Source organism: Strix uralensis, chromosome 4 (assembly GCF_047716275.1).
Source record: "Strix uralensis isolate ZFMK-TIS-50842 chromosome 4, bStrUra1, whole genome shotgun sequence".
Taxonomy (NCBI): Eukaryota; Metazoa; Chordata; class Aves; order Strigiformes; family Strigidae; genus Strix; species Strix uralensis.
Window position 1 is genome coordinate 90,172,097 of NC_133975.1, and position 18,236 is coordinate 90,190,332.

Here is an 18,236-nt window from a genome sequence, read left to right on the forward strand (position 1 = left end):
CAGGGGAGCTCTCATGTGGAAGGTTAATGGAGTGTAATTAGAAAGAAGAATGAACTGCTCAACCACTCTATCTCACTCTACCTGCACTGAGAGTGACAAGTGCTCTGATCTTTTATAAACCCTAGAGCAGAGGTTTAACAGTCTAAAATTATGACAGTATAACTGTCAAACAAGCAAGCACACTGTGAAGAAGTAGTATGAACTTATGGATAGGAATGTTTACATTCCCTTATGTGGTCTCTGTTAGTACTTTTTTTCATGCTGGATATTGTCCATATTGATATAACAGGTGCATCAAATGCATTTTCCTGAGGTGTCCATCAAAGTGAGAAAGATCTTTCTGTTCCATGCGTGGTTTCTTCATGTCTCTGTATCCCGTAACTGTTACCTTGCAGGATGAAGTGATGGCACCATCCTAAGGCATTTTGATAGCAAGGAATTAAGCTTTCATAGAGAAGAGTTTTGGCAGGAGCAAGAACAGCTACTGGGGTTTATATGCCAGGAACTAACCGAAATTTGAGATTACATACATAATTTGAGATTAGATACTAATGCCTGATCCTGTTAATTAATATAGGTACTATGTACATCTGCTAAAAACTATCATGCTCATGAAGTGTTTTTTTCATTCATCTAGCATGCAGATTTTTTTTTTTCTTTTAAAAGAATACTGATAAACTTTAGTTGTGAAACCACATCTAGGAAGTAGAGGAAAGACACCACATGTCAAATCCAGAAAGGACATGGGGATTAACCAGTTTAAATTTCTGCATGTTAGAGGCCATTATATTCTACCCTGGTACTCCTGTGTAACGTCTTCTGACTTCAGGGAGACTAGGCCAGTTTGGTTACAAGGTACTAAGTTTTTGTCTTCCACATCCAGGAAACAGGTGGTGGATTGGGCTGCCAGTTATTCTGAAGGCCCTTGCAGTGTCAGCAGGTTGATTAGGGGAAATTTGCCCAGCTAATCCTAGCAGGCAGTCCACTTCCTGCATTGCAGTGGAAGGGAAAAAAACAACATCCCAGCAAGTCTGACCTGGGGAAATTTTTTTTCATTCCAAGTCTAAAATTAATAAGAATCTAAATATGTAAAGAAGGCATACAATAAAAGGCATCAAAAGAAGAAGATAAGCTTGCTTTGCTTAGCTTCTTTTCTCCAGCTGTGGCCAATATCTTGTGTTTCAGAGGAAGGTGAAAAAACAACCTTGAGTATATTTGGTTGTTTGTGCCTCTGGACATGATCATATTTTGAAGAGTAAGGCTGTCTTTATGCAGAATTTCAATGATGGAGAAGCGTGCTGGGAACAGTGCTGGCACTTGCACTGTCCCTGGTAAGGGACAAGAATGAGCAGAAGCTTCCCAGATCAGAGATCCCTCCCCCCTTCACATGTACTATACAATCTTCTCCAAAAGTTAGATTAAGCATTTCCTTTAGAAAGCTGTATAACCTTGTCCTAAAGATGTCAAACGATGGTAGGTTAAGCATTACCACTCATATTAGGCTGTTGCAACACTTAACCATTTCTGCATCTTACTTGAAGGTTGAATTTGTCTACCTTCAACTTGCAGCCACAGAATCATCATTTTACGTTTCTCAGAGAAACTAAAAACCCTCCAACTGGCAGATTTCTTTTCCATGTTGTCCTGGTTTCAGCTGGGATAGAGCTAATTTCTTTTTTCCTTCCTTCTTAGTAGCTAGAATAGTGCTCTGTTTTGGATTCAGTATGGGATTTGATGTGAGAAGAATGTTGTTAATGTACTGATGCTTTTAGTTGTTGCTAAGAAATCAAGGACTTTTGAACTTCCCATGGCCTGCTAGGGCGCAGGTACACAAGAAGCTGGGAGGGAGCACAGCCAAAACAACAGACCCAAATTGGCCAGTGGAATATTCCATATTGTCTAACGTCATGCTCGGTATATAGATAAGGGTTGATCGGGAAGCTCACTCTGGCTTCCAGGATTGTGGCTTCAGGATTCTCCCTTCTCTGGGATCACTAGCTGGGAACGAGTTGGCCATCAGTCAGCAGGTGGTGAGCCAATCACATTGTGCTCATTTGTATTTTCTATTATTTTCTATTATTACTATTATTATCATCATCATCATTATTATTTTATTTCAATTATAAAATTGTTTTTATCTCAACCTACGAGTCTCCTTACCCTTACCCCTCCAATTCCCCCCATTCCCAGGGGTGGGGGAGAGTGAGTGAGCGGCTGCGTGGTGTTTGGCTGCCAGTCGGGTTTAAACCATGACACATGTATTAATATCTATATTCAGTGAGAAGTCCCCTCTCACTAAACTGGAAATGCTGAGCCCCAGTAAGCCTCACATTACACAGCGTTGTTTGTTGGGCCCTTGATTATGTGGTTTTCCTTTGAACTGTCTCCAGTAGCTCTGCATTCCTCATGAAAAAAGTAGCTTTCCATTCTTTTGGCAAAATGCCTGTGCTTGAGTGTTTTTAGGAGGGCTGGAAGTTCCCCAGATATTCAGTTGTTGAGTAGTTTTAGCCTTATTTAGCGAGGTGCTTTTTGCGCTGAGATAAATAAACATGGGGACAAAGTCCCCCTCCCCATGCCATTTAGGTAGGGAGGCTAAGGAAGAACCATTGCTTTGTTTTTCAGAGTCGCTGTTGACTCATCCACAAACCTTGATACAATTGAGGACCAGCAATTTGGGTCTTCTGCAGTGATTTAATTTGATGTCTTCTCTGTGAAGGAGGCATTTTTCTTTGTTTTGATCGTGCTTGGTTAACTGAAGAGAATACTACAGCAGGTATATTTAGCCGGACAGAATGTTTGTATTTGATATACTGCTCAAGCGACTAGGAGGAAGAGCAAATCTGTCATTTGAGTGAGGGGAAACTATGACTTTTTGCTCTGATAACTCATTCTGCCTATGAAGTGGAGGTCAACAGTGAATTGCAATGTGATGTTGTTAGTGAAGGGTTTTAATTGAGTTGGCGCTAAACAGTATTTGGTTGATGACATAGGGGAAAAGCCTGTCTGCGGCTGTTAGTTTGTGATGTTTGTAAAGCAACTGTGGAAATGAAATATTAGATGCTGTTAACAACATCAGAGTAGTCAACAGGTGGTTGTACAATATAGTTTGGGCATGCAGATCTTGCTGTTCACAAAAGAACAAGTTTTCTTTCTGTGGTGAAATAAAACTAGTCATCTTGCTTGATACTTCTGATCATGCATGAAGCGCATGAGCATGAACTGTGTGTGTTTCCTTTCCTGAGGAGGAGAGGAGGTGTGATTCAGTCGTGAGAACAGCTGTAGGATGCACAAGCTGAAGCTGATTCATTTTTAGCCAAGGGACTGTGTTACTGTGCAGTAGTACGCTGTAAAATTACTTGATGACTATCCTTTCCACTCGGGTTATTCAAAAATATGAGGAGTTACCAGATTAGAAAGTAGACTTCTATTTAGGTTGATCGTTTCTAAAACGTGAAATAAGTTTACTGATTTACATTGCTCTACTGTGCTTGCTTAATTCAGAAAAATTCAGTTTAAAGGATGTCGCATTATGAGGTAAATCAGAGGTAGGAGAAGAGAAGCAGCAGGATTTCCCTGGCAGAACTATTTAGCTTAGGCAACTGGCTACCGTGTATAGATGCAAATGGTTTTCCCATGGTGGTGGTTGTTCCTGTGTGTTCTCCTGCATAGGAATATCCGCAGTATTTTTTGTGTTGAGATTTTATATCCCAAGTTTCAGTCCATGACAGATTTTACAAGACCACATTATAGACTTCTGGAAAACTAGATTCAGTCAGAGATCATAAAAACATACTTTACGTTGAAGTACAAAAGAACCCTTGTTTCATTTTTGCACAATATAGGTGGCTTTTTTTTTCCTAAGGAGATCTTTTTTCCCTGAAACAGGCAAATGGGGGTAGAACAATACAGAGATGGGCAAGATAAAATTAAAATGAGCACCTTTTCCATGGTAGTCAGCAGTTTAATTTTTCCATTTCTTTGGCCTTTTTGTCTTGTGGTGATTCCTACATCCTTTTACCAGTTTGTATTTGTACTCAGAAGTATTTCTGGGAAGCAGAAGAACCTAAACCAAAACAAACCTTGACAAACTTTAAAAATTTTAATTTCATTCCTTTCATTCCATTCCTCCTTAATTACATTCAAAGTACTGCACTTAACTGTTTTTCCTGTTCTGTTTTGCCTGCTGTCATACACTTAATTCTCCATTCATTAATTGCTTCATTGTTTAATGATTGTAGCTGTTCTTGCAAGTTTCTTTCCGTTAATGTAAGTGCTAGGGTAAGAAGGTAGATATTAGATTTATTTAATATATAAATTGCAGGAAAATGTTGTATGTGCTGCTCCTACTGGTTCAGTCTCTCTTCCCGACTTTGTGCAAGAGTAAAAATTCTAAAATGAGAAGACAGTGATGCATAAGGCATTTCACGGTACAACATTCCCTTCCAAAAATTAATTGGTCTTGTGGTGCTGCAAATGGTAAAAGACACGGTACTGAAAATAAAGCAATCAAGAAGTCACATAAAGCAGAATGGCACAGCAGCTATTTTTGGTCATTTTCATTTATAAGTCTAGCTATATTTTAAAATAAAATAAAAAAATCATAAGCATTCTCCCCCGTTAAGAATGAAGGAATGAACATTATTTTCAGAACTTACATAATTCACTTCTGAATGATTTCTAGCAACTTCAAGTAGTGTTTATCATAAAGGAAAAATCTCACATTCTTTTTCGAAGTACGTATGCTCATGTGTGAATTGTGTATTTGTTTCCAAATCACACCTGTAGTAATTATTTTATATAGTCTAAAATATAATGAGGTGTAATAAGTTTACCAGCATTTTTAATGACAAAAATACTTTTCACATCATGCCAATGTTAAATAACAACATATATCTGACAAAGTGTTGAAGTAGAATTTTACGGAATGAAGATTTATTTAAATTCCATTATACACAAGGTACCGTATTCAGTAATTGTATTAAAGATATTAAGACTGCAAAGCAAACTCATGAATTCAGGGCGTACCAAAATTAACTGTATAGTCTTGGTCCATCTCTAGTGCTCATCAGTACCATAAGTGTATTGCTCAGTTTATCCCATAGGACCATCATGGCAGAGGGAGGAGAAGCGTTCAGTTCTCCTAACATGCTCTGCAACCCCTTTTAGACACGCAGAAGAAGAACTTGTATCTTTGTGCAGCTTTTAGCCATGTTTTTTGTGGGCTGAACGCCACACATGTTCTTTGGGACAGTTACTGGCGTGTTGGCAATGCAGCCATGACTGGGTATGGTTAACATATCTGTGTATTTAACAAAAGCTTAAAAAAAAATAATTAGGTTTTTAAACTATACAAAGAAATAGTGCACATTTCAGTGACAATGCCCAGTAAGACATTCAAGTATGAGGTGGAGGTGGTCTTCCAGTCCCACTGCTACGTCCCCTTTCAGCACACAAGCACCCCTGTCCTGAGAGTCTTTTCTGACTGAAGGATATAGGTGCCAGTTTGATCACCTTTAAGAAGTAGGAAATTGTACCACACGTTTTTCTTGGAATAAACTTCTTTCTAATTTAGTTGGCTTAGATTTTTTTTGTTGATAAAAAGATCTGGGTATGGGTGAAGCACAGCCAGAAGTGCAAAATTCCATAAAAATACAGGATAACCACAGAAATAGCTAAAAATATTTCTACAGTCCTTTGATCATTCTTTCAATGGAATTTATTTCAAGTTGTTTTGTACAACAGGTTTTTTTTTTCCACACTGGTGTAGATTCTGCGTCATCAATTTCTATAATTGGATTTCACTATTTTAAATTTTAGATACTATCTTCAAGCAGTAGATGAGTGTACAATTATTCTCCTTGCTTGTAATTTTTCCACTCCCAAATTCCACTCCCAGAATGCATCCTCTTTGCAAGTTAAAGACTAACCATGCCAGGGCTCCAAAATCTTTTAGCTTCTTTCTGTCATGGAAGTTTTGGTATCTTTATGTTTTGTTGAAAAGCAGAGGTATTTGACTTCTCTTCAAGTAGCAGCAGTGGTGGGGGCTGGCAAGGAGAGGGGAGGGAGGCTGGAAAGGAAGACTGCAGAGCAGTGAAATTCCCTCCATCCTCCCCACTCCCAAGTAGGAGCTTATTTGAAATCAGTACTTTCTCTTACATTTGCAGCGTTTGGCAGCTTTTATATGCCAGAGGACATTTCTTGGTCATTGGAGGAACAGGTAGCAGAAGACCGTAATAGCTGATTTCCTGGAATTGGTGGAGCAGGAAAACGGGTCACTAGCAGGCAGTTGAGCAATTCAAGCCACATCAGCTTTGGTTTTGTGATATAAATGGTATGGGTTGCAAGGCTGTTTAGTACTTTTACTTTTCTCTCTCATTTTTAGAGGATTTTTAAATTTTAATTTTATAGATTTTTGAAGGGTAAAACCAGACCGTCCTTCAGATATGTATGCTTTTCTGAATGAGTTTCCTGGATGAAGAAGAAAATGTCACCAAATATAACAAGGGATCTAGTATTTTAAAAATTGCTGTACTCGGAGAACTACTTTGTTAATGATAGATTGATTAAATGGAAATAATGCTTAGCTAATAATGTTATACTTAAACCTTACTAAGCTTTAAGTTTGCTCCAAGGACTTTCCTTATCTTATAGCAACGTATTCATGATAGTTTTTTATGTGCACACAGAGAAGACACCTTTTGGCACAGATATATGGCCAACAAGACGTAGAGGCAGATTTTCTGCTTAATCAAACCAAAATAATCTTCTAATGCTGTGTTAGGATCTGTCCTGTGGCATGAATGAGAAAGTGGTATTGCTAAATGTCACAATATTGGTTACAATTATTACCTTTAAGAAAGGGTCATTAAGATGTCTAGGGCTCTGTGAACTCAATGGTGTGAACGGTTCTTGATGAGATCAGTGATAAAGATGTCAAGACAGCAAGAGCTATGAGATTACGTAGTATGCTTACAGGGCACCGACAAACGGATTTTGAAGTAGTCTGATAGTAACCATTGCAGAGGGCTAGCAGTTACTTTTTGGGTAGAATACAGTTTGGAAGAAAGGATGTGATTATTAATTTCTTTTGTGTTGCAGATGTAAAGAGAGGATTGGCATCCAGCTTTGAGGAAAATTCAGTAAACTTGAAAGACAAATGCTTTTCATACATTTGCAGTGTTGCAGGAAAAGAAGCTATTTTAGAAATATGGGGAGAGTTGGGGAGAGTTAGAGCTTTCTGACATGCAGAAAACTATTATGTTGTGTTTATGTTTGAGTTAATCTCAATTTAAAATTTTGAAGTTGTCAGAATTAAATATTCTTAATAAGAATGGGAAAGGAAAATGGCAATGATTACATTAGGAATGCATCCTAAGAGTTCTGTGGTACTTTTAAGATAACCTCAGTCTCACTGGCACTAAACCTCTAAGGCATGTAGCTAGGGCTTTATACCAGCCTTGGCAATTTTCAGTCATACAGATTGTACTTTCTGCAGCACAAACCACCTTCAAAATTGAATAAGAACAGCCAAATAACTGAAGAACAATTTTAAAATACAGTTTTAATGAAGTATCAAGTCTGACAGTAGACAAGAGTTTCTTTCATGCTGCCCTCCTGTTTAAACCCCTACAAAACGAGGCTCTGCTAACAATGCTGCAGACAGACGCGTGCCGGGGCTCTTGTGCGGCCGCGGTGTGGTGGTTCCAGCTGGACGCCGTGGAGGAGCCCAACGGTGTCAGACCAGCGGCGTGGGCAGAGGAGGATGCAGCAGAGGGTAGTGCTGGAAATGGGAGTAGATCTGCTCGTAGCTCCTGTGTAGGTGCAACCCTGAGAGTCTCATCTGGTTCTGCTAGTTAAGCTAAGTAACTTCGGAATATGTTGTTCAGAGTCTCCCTCTTGATAGCTACTAACAAACAGATAATCCCAACAGTCTTGCAGATAGTAAAGTGATTTCTGTAGTTTCAGTGTGATGTTTGTACTGACAGTTGGTAGAAGCAGCTTAATAAACTCCGTGAGCAATTGACATGCGCTGCAAACTTGAGTTTTACTCTCTGAATCTTAAAAGCATTAGATGTTTCTTCCAATTTAATATCTGCATAATGGATATGGATGGCAGGATATGCTGCTGCCAGGCAGCTCTCAGCAGCCTCTAACAGGCAAGCGTAGACTTCCAGAGCAACAGCGTTTTTCCACTCACGTTATCCATCTTGTGCCAAATATGCTGAGCCTCAGTTTTTGCACAAGGCACTAATAAAAGTTGTGCTTTGGCCCTGTTTTTCCCCAGCTCTGCACGCCGTGGTTTGGGTCCGGGGGTGGAACAGGCAGCATGTGAATGCGATGTGACTCACCTCACTCCTGCTCCCCTGCTCCCGTCCTCTCTGTCTCTCGCTCTGCCGTAGCGCTAGGGCAGAGGAGTCCTCTGGCCTGTCTCTCCCTCTCCTCTCCCTTTTTAATTTTTTTTTTTTAATCCTTTCCCTAATGTTCCTCCCTTTGTAAAGAACAAGATGGAAACGAATTTTTGGGCCATTGCTGCTGATTTCCTCCGGTTAGGGAATCCGTAGAAGAGCACCTTTATCACTGAATTTCATAAAGGCAGCTGTGGAAGACAAAAACTCCCTTCCTGTTCATGCCGGGTACAGTAATTTTTTAGCCTCCTGTGCAGCGTATATGCAGTCCATTTTCTGGCAGGTATTCCATGGGCATGTCGCATTATTTCCTCTCCTACTTTGTTCCGTTCTCCTCTCCTCCCCCTCTGGTTACTCTCTGGAAATGTTTTTTCAACTCTTCTATCTGCTTGCTGACATGGCACTTTGGTTTGCATGTTAACGTGGTTGATCTTTTCAGAAAGCTGTTTTAAATGATTGCTCAGTTATTACATGTACGAATGAGCTGATAGACACAGGCCATTTAAAACTATGTAAAATATCTGAATTAGAAAAATGCCTTCTACACTCCTATTATTTCCTCCTTGCTGTAAAAGAGAACAAACAATTTACAGCTTTTAGGTTTTGACAGCTTTTAGCACTTTTCTGAATGCAGTGTAAAATAGTTCCTTCACATGTCCATTACCAACTCCTTGAATTTTCCATGAGGTTGGGCCTGTTTCTCTTGTTTTTGAAGCTGAGTGCGTGCCCAGCCAGGGCTGTGGCTTTTGTAGAAGCCAGGCAGTCCTCCTTCTGTACACCTCTGAGTCGCTGAGTTCAGTCTTTTGCAAAAAGGTCAGTCATGTGAGCTCACACATTTCAACCTTATTAAACAGAGGTGGGTTTTTTGTTGCTTGCATGTTTTATTTGGCTTTATAAAGTTCCAGTTCTCAAATTTGCCAGTTTGGTACCCTGTGCCTTTTGATATCTTCTTCTGGGCTATCTTCTTCTGGTACACATTCAGTGGGTGAGGAACCGTGTGGTTTTAACTCATCATAAGGAAGATACTCAGAATCAAAATTCTACAGTATGTCCACAATAACTATGCAGAGAACAGATATTTTGTTAGCTCAGAATTTCATAATCCTCTGTGAAAGAAATTTGAGGAAAGAATTGTTTCAGTTGATTGTAAATTTTTTTGGTGTGTTCCTTTTTTTCTCCATCTCTCTGTTTTGTATTGTGACTTAATACTAATGCATCAAAGCAAAAATCAAAACATTTGATGTTATCAGAATGGTTTTTTTCTTTTTCTTTCTGTATAAGTGGAACTACTTGGGGCAGCCCGCTGTCAGCACCTGGCTCTGGTAGAGGTTTCCTGACCATTTCTGTTTCCACTAGAGCTTTCTCAGTCTTGCCCCTACCACGTCTGTTGACCTTATTGTCCTCTTCCAAAGGCAGCCTTGTTGTGTAACTGTTTTGCAGTATGTGTACACTCTTGATCAAGGGGGCTTAAGTACATATCTAAATCTTTTAAAAGCTGTCCTAATTTGAGGTTGGTTGGAGTGTAGGTAAAAATGTCCATTTTCTATCATGCCCGCAAAAGGTAAAAAAAGTCTTGTGGTGTTTTCACCCTTGGCCACACTAAAGTACATAAATTGTGAGCCCTTATTACCCATGCGGCAACATGGTATCTTACCCTGCAGGTTACCTGGTCTGCTCTTAACTGTGTTGAGTTACTGTCTAAAGATAGACAATGACTACCAGAAGAAACTCGTTTTTTAAATAATTTCGAACTTTTATGGAAGCTGTAATGTAATAGGAGGCCTTTAAGCTGGGGGAAATAAATCTGTACCATTTCCTTTCAGCATAGATAGCCCTATCTTTCTTTCAGGTGACAATAATTTTGAACAGACTGACCACACACATCCATGCCCTTCCCGTTCCCCACTTTGCACCCAAACTGGCTGTCTCTCCACTCGGTTTTGAGTGAAGGATGTGAATTCCTTTTTCATTACCATTTAGGAATGGTGTATGTTTGAAGGAGTCAGAAGCTTTGGAATCTGGATGCTAACATGTCTCAAGTGAATAGAGGTTAATGAGGTCTTGCAGTGGTTTGTGAATAGGCTGAATTTTGGTGGGTGGGCTTCTGCAGAGATGGCAAGGTCACCCGGTTGGGCAGCAGTACTCCTCTGTGGCCTATTTTGTCACTGTGCCTATTAGATAACACCAATATTTAAAATTCCAAAAAGAGAAATCCCACTAAGCTTGTGAGCAGTTATTTACATTAAATAAATGTAACTTTAGCTGTTATTATCTTCTCTAATGTGCAGCTAAATAACTGTCATCATTTCTATTTATGTTTTTGTTTATCTGGTAGAAAAGAGTGGTGGAACAGCTTCGAAAGAATTTGATAGTGAAGCAGGAACAGCCAGACAGTAAGTTTCAAATACAGCCCTTGGCACAGTCAGAAAACAAACTACAGACACCACAGCCGCAACCACTACAACAACTACAGCAACATCACCATCAACAGCAGCAGCAGTCTACTGCACCCTCTCCAAACGTGATTGGATCACAGGTAAAAATCTCTACAATAATTCTTTTCCTTGCTAAAAGTGAAGTTCACAAAAAAAAAAAAAGAAAAGTACGGAGAGAAAATTGCAAACTTTCAGTTATGCCCGTTAGTGTAGCAATATTAATTTCTCCTTCTATGCATATGCAGATGTGGGTCTTGTGGGGGGTTTTTGGCAATAATCTCCTATCTAAGTCAAATTATGTAGTGTTTAAAAGTCAAATCATAACCTCACGGAAAAGAAAGGTGGCAGTATCACCTTTCTTAAAAAAAAAAAAAAAAGTTTAGCAAATGAACCTGTCTTTTCCATAGGTACATAAGTGATTGTTTGTCCATACCTAGTAGGTCTCAAGAAACAGTAAAGACTTTATACACACTGTATGATGTGTATGATTAAAATACTTTATTTTTTAAAGACTGACAGTGTCCACTGTATCTGTGAACAAAATGTAAGAAAAGAGTTGCCTCTTCTTCCTGTTTGGTTCTTTTTAAACAGATGTAACTCTTATCAGATAATACTTACCTGAGTTTGCAAGGATTCATCTAAAAGTGTTAATCGCAAAGTTTGAGTTCTAGAAAGTAGTGCCTTTATTGGAAAGGTACACTGAATTTCAGTACAGTATAGGATTAGAGACATAATCCCAGAACTCATCAGAGAAAGTGGTCTGCTTCTACTGAGAGGGGAATTCCAAGTTTTTCCTATTCAAATATTTAGCATCCCAAAAGTGTTCCAGTAAAACAGCTAGAAAGTGCAGGGAAGTGTTTTGAAAAAAGAAGTGTATGTGAGGTCTTTTTTCCTGTTGATGCAATCTCAGCAGCTCATGTTTATCTGGATAGGCAGATGGCAGAATTCACCCATGGAGTTTCCTTTATGCACATTGCAGTGAATCACACCATAGCTTTGACCAATTGTGATTCTTGTCTTCCCTTTTCCTGGAAGTAGAGGAGGGAGAAATGATTGGGCTTTAGTTCTCTCATTAACTCAGCAAGTTGTTTTGGATGCGCTCTAAAAGTGTATTTGTGAGGCTTAAGTAATAATTCTACTTTTGAGAAAAGAGTATTGAAGAAATGAAGCAAACTTACCTAAGGAAAAGACATTTCTGAGCAGCAACATCAATATCAAAGCTAAAACAGAACAAAGTAGTAAAAATAACTGTGCCCTAAATGTTTATAGGCAAACAATGGATCACTCTTTGCTGTATCACTGATCTCTGTTTTTCAGTCAGGAAACATGACTGCAAAAGCAGTTTCATGTGTTTCTCCATATTCCACACTTTGCATTCATGCATTAACTTCCAGGTCATCTCCTGGCTTGTAAAAATTGAGGTTTTATTCAAAGTTAAAGAGCCCTCTAGTGAAACAGTCAAAAAAGTGCTACACTCTTCTGACTATACAGTTGTACTTGGAAAGTAATTGCAAACTGGAAGGCAGGTTGTCCTCTCATTTGAAAAAAATAAGCCAGTTTTTATCCTTAACACTTTTCTGTTTTTATTTATGTTGGTATAATTCTGAAGTAACCTCACTTGCTTCTGACATGTTTTGCATCTAAGGTTGTGCCTCTGGCCTGTTGCCCCTCAATCTGTTTCAGCAAAGAAAAGTCAAATATTTTGTCACACTAGAAAGTTTTTTGGTGCCTACTTTTGTAAATAATACGTTTTTCAAGGCTGTGTCAGTAAAGAGAATGCTTCCAATGGTTATTTTCAGAGTAATTCAATTTAGGAATCAAGGTATATATGCTGCCTTAATAGTGACATTTAATATACTTACATCGTCCAGTAAGGAGGGCTTTTTAAGTTTTCACAAAGCACCCAGCCTGATAAAAGGTCATATTATGCAATGTTATTATGTGAAATAATGCAGACTTACTCTGAATGCCACTTCAGTATGAATTCGTGCATTGAAAACTTCTATTTTAGAATAACCGAGGTAATTAATGCTCAGCGAAGTAGCAGGAATATTCAAGCTCTGTGATCTGCTGACTGAAACTATACTCTTACTACTTACAGACTTACTACAAGCCCTTGAAAGAGTCACAGTCTTTTCTTTAAAATATTTGTGGATGAATGTAATGCTTGTGAAAATTATACCATGTTACATTTCATTGGAAAAGCTTGAATAATGTTACTGCATTGGGGGAATGGAGCCTCTTGCTTTGGAGAAGGTGCAGCAGAGGCCAATAAGCTCTTGAATCCTAGATAAAAAGTTGAGGGAATTGTTCGTGTTGCAACAAGGAAAAGTTAATTATGTCTGGATTTTGCATAAATATATAAAATTGAAGAATGAATTATCCTTTGATTTGGTATGATACTGTGTTTGAATTGTTTTCACGTTTGTGTGTAATTAGCAGGGGATATAGGTTAGGCATTATGAAATTAGAGGTGTGAAGGTAAACTGCATTTTTGTTTAAGGAAATAATATTGGTGAACATACTGAAGAATCCAACTGAAAATGTATTTATATTATTTTATGAAAAAGAAGAGAAAAGCCTTGTGTGATTCAAATCAAGCAGTCTAGATCAGGCATGTTCAGAACATGAAAAAGATTGCCTGATGCGTGGTGCTCCATGTTTTCCTGTTGTAGAGCCTGGCGCTGACATCAGGACGGAATGGTGGTTATTTCATTCTAAGAGCATTTGATCATGCCAGTAGTTGTTTTGAAGATGCAGTGCCATTGGTACAATGGATTTTCTACACCAAAGAGAAAAGAAATAAGCTCACTTGCCATTCTGTTGAGTGTCACTTGTCATGAGTTTTCTGTGCACATGGTGTTCTGGTTTTATATGGATACTCTCTTGCCTTGTTGCTTTTTGAATGAGATTCATAATTGACCGTTTCCCTTAACATCTTAAAAGACAGTACATTTTAAAACAAAACTATGAAATTACAGTTGTTTTAACTTCGGAATTTGTGGGCATAGTGTATTCAGGCATTTCAGATAAATGCTGGCATTAAGTGATTCAAAACCACTCTCTTTAAAACAGGCCAAGAGCAATCATGGCATCACATGTATGTTCCAAAACCAGCCCACTCCACACAAGTTGAACTTAATTGCCTGCAGCTGGACAGACTAACAGCCAGCTCTTATAACTTCAGGATAGCCCTACTGATACTCTTAGGAAAGAAAGTTAAGGGCTAAATAACTGTATTTGGGATACCCAAAATCAAATAAGTTTTTGCTCTTAAAGAAACCAGTTTAGGAATGTTTTTTCCCTCTTCCTCTGATTGTGGGGATCTCAGTAAATAAAGTGTCCATTTGAAAATTTGAGTTTTAATTGGTGAGAAGCTAGTTTGCTGGTATGTTTCATAAACCTTCACATTATAGGTTTGATATTGCCAGTACATGTTTGGAAGTAATAGAAACGAAAAGATCCAAAAATGTGTATACTACTGCTAACACTTGATTGTCATTTTCTCGGGAATTTGTTTTGAATCAATCTGTAATGCTGCAGATGATTAAAATAGACCAAACAGGTGCCTTGAATGAGAATGCTTCTAGCTATCCAGTTTTCAGAGACATAAGATATGTGCTTGTCTGAACAGTAGGTAGACTCAGTGCTGCCTTTTTTTTCTCTTACTGTCTATTGTTTCTGACTAACCAACCCACATCCCGTCTGATACGAAGTGTCTCTGTCTCTTACAGTGTATTTTCTGTTTCCCTTAGAAAACTGTAACTACAGCTTCTATGATCACCACTAAGACACTACCTCTCGTCTTGAAAGCAGCAACTGCGACCATGCCTGCCTCCGTTGTGGGTCAGAGACCTACCATCGCCATGGTTACTGCTATCAACAACAACCAGAAAGCAGTCCTCAGCACTGATGCGCAGAATGCACCAGTCAACCTCCAGACAACAAATAAGGTCACTGGGCCAGGAGCTGAGGCAGTCCAAATAGTGGCAAAAAACACAGTAACTTTGGTAAGCGTTTCATGTGTTTGCCCTGCAGATGTGTGTAGGTTTGGTTTACAAGGGGGCTACTGGAAAAAAAATTAATAAACAGTCAGGTTTTTGCACAGAAAGGAGAATAGTAGGGACATGTCATGAGTCTTCGCTAGTTGACATTGTTAAAATGATAGTCTGAGAGAAAAGCGTTTACTATCCACATGGGTTGTTATTACTGGTTTGCTTTACAGAATTAAATCAGTGCTATCATCACCTCTGTGTAAAGTTTACCCTGTTAGTAACTGTTAGTTACAGGGAAGTAACAATTATTTCACCCCTGCCTAATCTATGTGGCTGTGTGGTGCAGAATTCCTACTCTTTTCTTTGGTAAAGGAGATGTCATACTTTCTTCATTTGATCAAGTCTGGGTTTTCATATTAGATTTTTTTGAGTCAATCTCTCTCGTTCCATTTGGGTGATAAAGTCTCTGGTGCTAGACACATCACTTAACTCTGCCCATTACCACGCCTTCATTCGCCACTTTTTCGTACACATACACAGATCCTGTTTCTTTAGCATGTATTTTGGAAAGTGCTTTGATTACATCACACAGTCTTTTCCAGAATAGTTAGCCACCTAGAAATAAAAGAAACAATGTTTTGGAATTGCGTGATAGAGGCTTCTTGGTCTGGAAACCAGGTATTGTATAGCATCATGACAGGGAAATTCTACTTCTGGAGTAAAGGCTAAGGCTTCACTAAACATAAATTCAATTTATCTTTATTAAAAAATACAGTTTAATAATGCAAGTGGAAGTAATTTTGCTTCCTAATGAGGCATATGTTTGCAATCAGAATGGAGAAGACTATTTGAGGGGAGTTTTTTCTGCTGTTCTCTTCTCCCATGTCATCCCTTGCACCACTCTCATCTGTCCTTTGTGTCTGTGCTTCATTTCTTCACTGAATAATTTACTTAGGTTTGAGGAGGTGAATCTGTTTTAATAATAGTCTGTGATTGATGTTTCTGTAGCAAATTTCATCAAAAATCTCAGAATATTTTCCCAAGCATTCATTAATCAGTACAAGACCTTTGTGAAGTAAATTGCAATCTTAGTGGGTGGACAAAAGTACAGAAGGGTGGAAACTAACATGGACATTAATTTCAGATAATCTCACTGAGTACTCAGGGTAGCTAGTAGTGCTATTCAGAGGTTGATCATGTGGCAGCTCCATGCAGCTGATTTCAATGAGACAGGGAAGTACTTAGGTCGCCTTAAAATCAGATCTTAATTGTTTCAAATGAATGGCCTACTTCTGAAAATTTCAAGTTGTGTATTTAGAGCCTTCATAGTGTAATTAATATTGCTAAAAGACTTGTAACTTCCAGATCTTCTTTTGTTTGCATGAGATACTCTTTCATTCTTCTGTATGCCATTCAGTATGAAAGGACATGGTTCATGTAGCTGGACATCAAAGTCTGTTATTATTTTCTGTCTGTTGTAAAGCCAGTTTTTAACTATCAAAACAAGTAGGAGTTTTCATTATCTTCAAATGAAATAGTTTTAGATTGCAGATCACTGTAGTTAGTACAGTTGAACTAAAACAAAAGATACCTTCGCTTTATGAAGCAAGATGTATAAGAACTGGAAAGTAAGATTAGCTCTGTCTTTAATACATTTCTAATGAGGAACCTGTTACTGTGAAAAACTATTTACAGAGTGGAAAACTGGGGACATCAGGTCTGAGTATATATTCAAGATGTTGATTTTGGTGAACAACTTCAAAGCTATTTTCCTCTTACTGAATTCTCTTTATGTTCTTATAGCAGGTTCAGGCTACACCTCAACCCATAAAAGTTCCACAGTTCATCCCTCCTCCCAGACTTACTCCTCGTCCAAATTTTCTTCCACAGGTGAGTGTACAGAGAACAAGCAATAGAAGAAGGAACTTAAATTATAGCATAGATAGGAGATACGTTGTATGAGGGTCATTTTTGCCAGTCTTTATTTGTGACCTGGTGGAGGAGACAATCCTCAACAGGTTTGTGGATGATGCCCAAATTTGAGGGTGCAGTCAGTACTCTTGAGGGCAATGGTGACATTCAGAGGGCCCTATTCAGGCTAGAGGAATGGGCCAGTAGGAATCTCTTGAGCTTCAGCATGGAAAAAAAGCAAAGTCTTGCACCTGGAATGGACTAACCCCCTGCATAGGTACAGGCTGGAGACTGGCTGGCTGGGGAGCACCACTGCTTAAAAGGTCTTGGTTGACAGTATCTAAACTAGCGGTGTGCCCTGGCAGCAAAGCAGCCTAGTAGCATACTGGGCTGTACCAACAGGACCACAGCCAGTAGATTAAGGAAAAAGGTTATCCACCTTTCCTCAGCAATCATAAAATGGGATCTGATACACAGCATGCAGTTTTGGACCCCCTGGTTGATAAATTTGAATGAATCAAGTGGAGGAAGGCCACTAAGATAGCTGGGGGGCAGGAATATATGACCTGCAAGGGGAGGTTGAGGGATCTGGGCTTGTTCGGTTTGGAGAAGAGATTTTGGGGGCACTCACAGCAGCCTTATTTCCAATTTCAACAAAGAAGTTAACAAGAAGATGGAGACATAGGTACTTAGCAGGAGAGTTATAGACAATGATCATAAATTGGAACAGGGAAGATTTAGACTGTGTGTAAGGAAACAATTCTCTCTTTAAGGACAGTTAGGAGTGGAAGAGGCTTCTCAGAGATGTTGTGGAAGCTCCATCCTTGGAGTTTTACAAGACCTATCTGGACATAGCCCTGAGAAACCTGGTCTGCATTTAGTGTTGGCCCTGCTCTGAGCAGGAGGTAAAATTAGAGACCTCCTGAGCTACCTCCCAACCTGCATGAGTCTGTGATTATGAAATTCGCATATGATGATCATATATGATCCTGTTTGTATCAAATGAAATGAACACATGGAACAGGTGTCAGCAAAACCAAAGCATCACCCAAGGCCTTAAATTGTTCTAACTGTTGTCTGCTGCTCATGAGCAAAAGAAAAACAAGATGTTTCTAGATTATTCCCAAGTATTTCTGTATTGCCACAGAGGGTTGCTTGTGTTATAGTATAAGTAAAACTTGTGTTTTACTTTTTTTTCATGGTTTGGGAAAGACACAGTTTGCTTCTTCATTTAAAAAGACATCCTGAAGGAACTATTTCATTTGTAAGGAATAGGTGGTGCTGTGAATAAAATTCTAAGTCTTTTACAAAGGGCAAAAGGAAAGTATAGGCTGGTATCTGATTAAGATTTAGGGATGGCGAGATCTGTTGGAATGTAACCTAGTTTCCCATGATAAAATGCATTATGGAGCATTAAATGTGGATAGGACAATAGGTATCAAATAAGGAAAAAGACTTTATTTTCAGAGTAATGTAATGTACTTCTGTAC

The 18,236-nt window shown here is 38.8% G+C and overlaps 1 protein-coding gene across 10 annotated transcripts in view; it reads left to right on the forward strand.

The window, feature by feature from the left end:
- Positions 1–18,236, forward strand: part of PHF21A (PHD finger protein 21A) — a 133,760-nt gene that overhangs the window by 94,750 nt on the left and 20,774 nt on the right. For 6 of the 10 annotated variants that reach the window (XM_074867762.1, XM_074867755.1, XM_074867763.1 and 3 more), the window contains exons 6-8: positions 10,741–10,941; positions 14,596–14,850; positions 16,639–16,725. In XM_074867762.1, the coding sequence (XP_074723863.1) occupies positions 10,741–10,941; positions 14,596–14,850; positions 16,639–16,725 (543 nt within the window). Of the gene's footprint in view, positions 1–8,394; positions 8,634–10,740; positions 10,942–14,595; positions 14,851–16,638; positions 16,726–18,236 lie in introns of those variants that run through there. The other 4 variants (XM_074867758.1, XM_074867764.1, XM_074867761.1 and 1 more) reach the window with 2 other exon arrangements.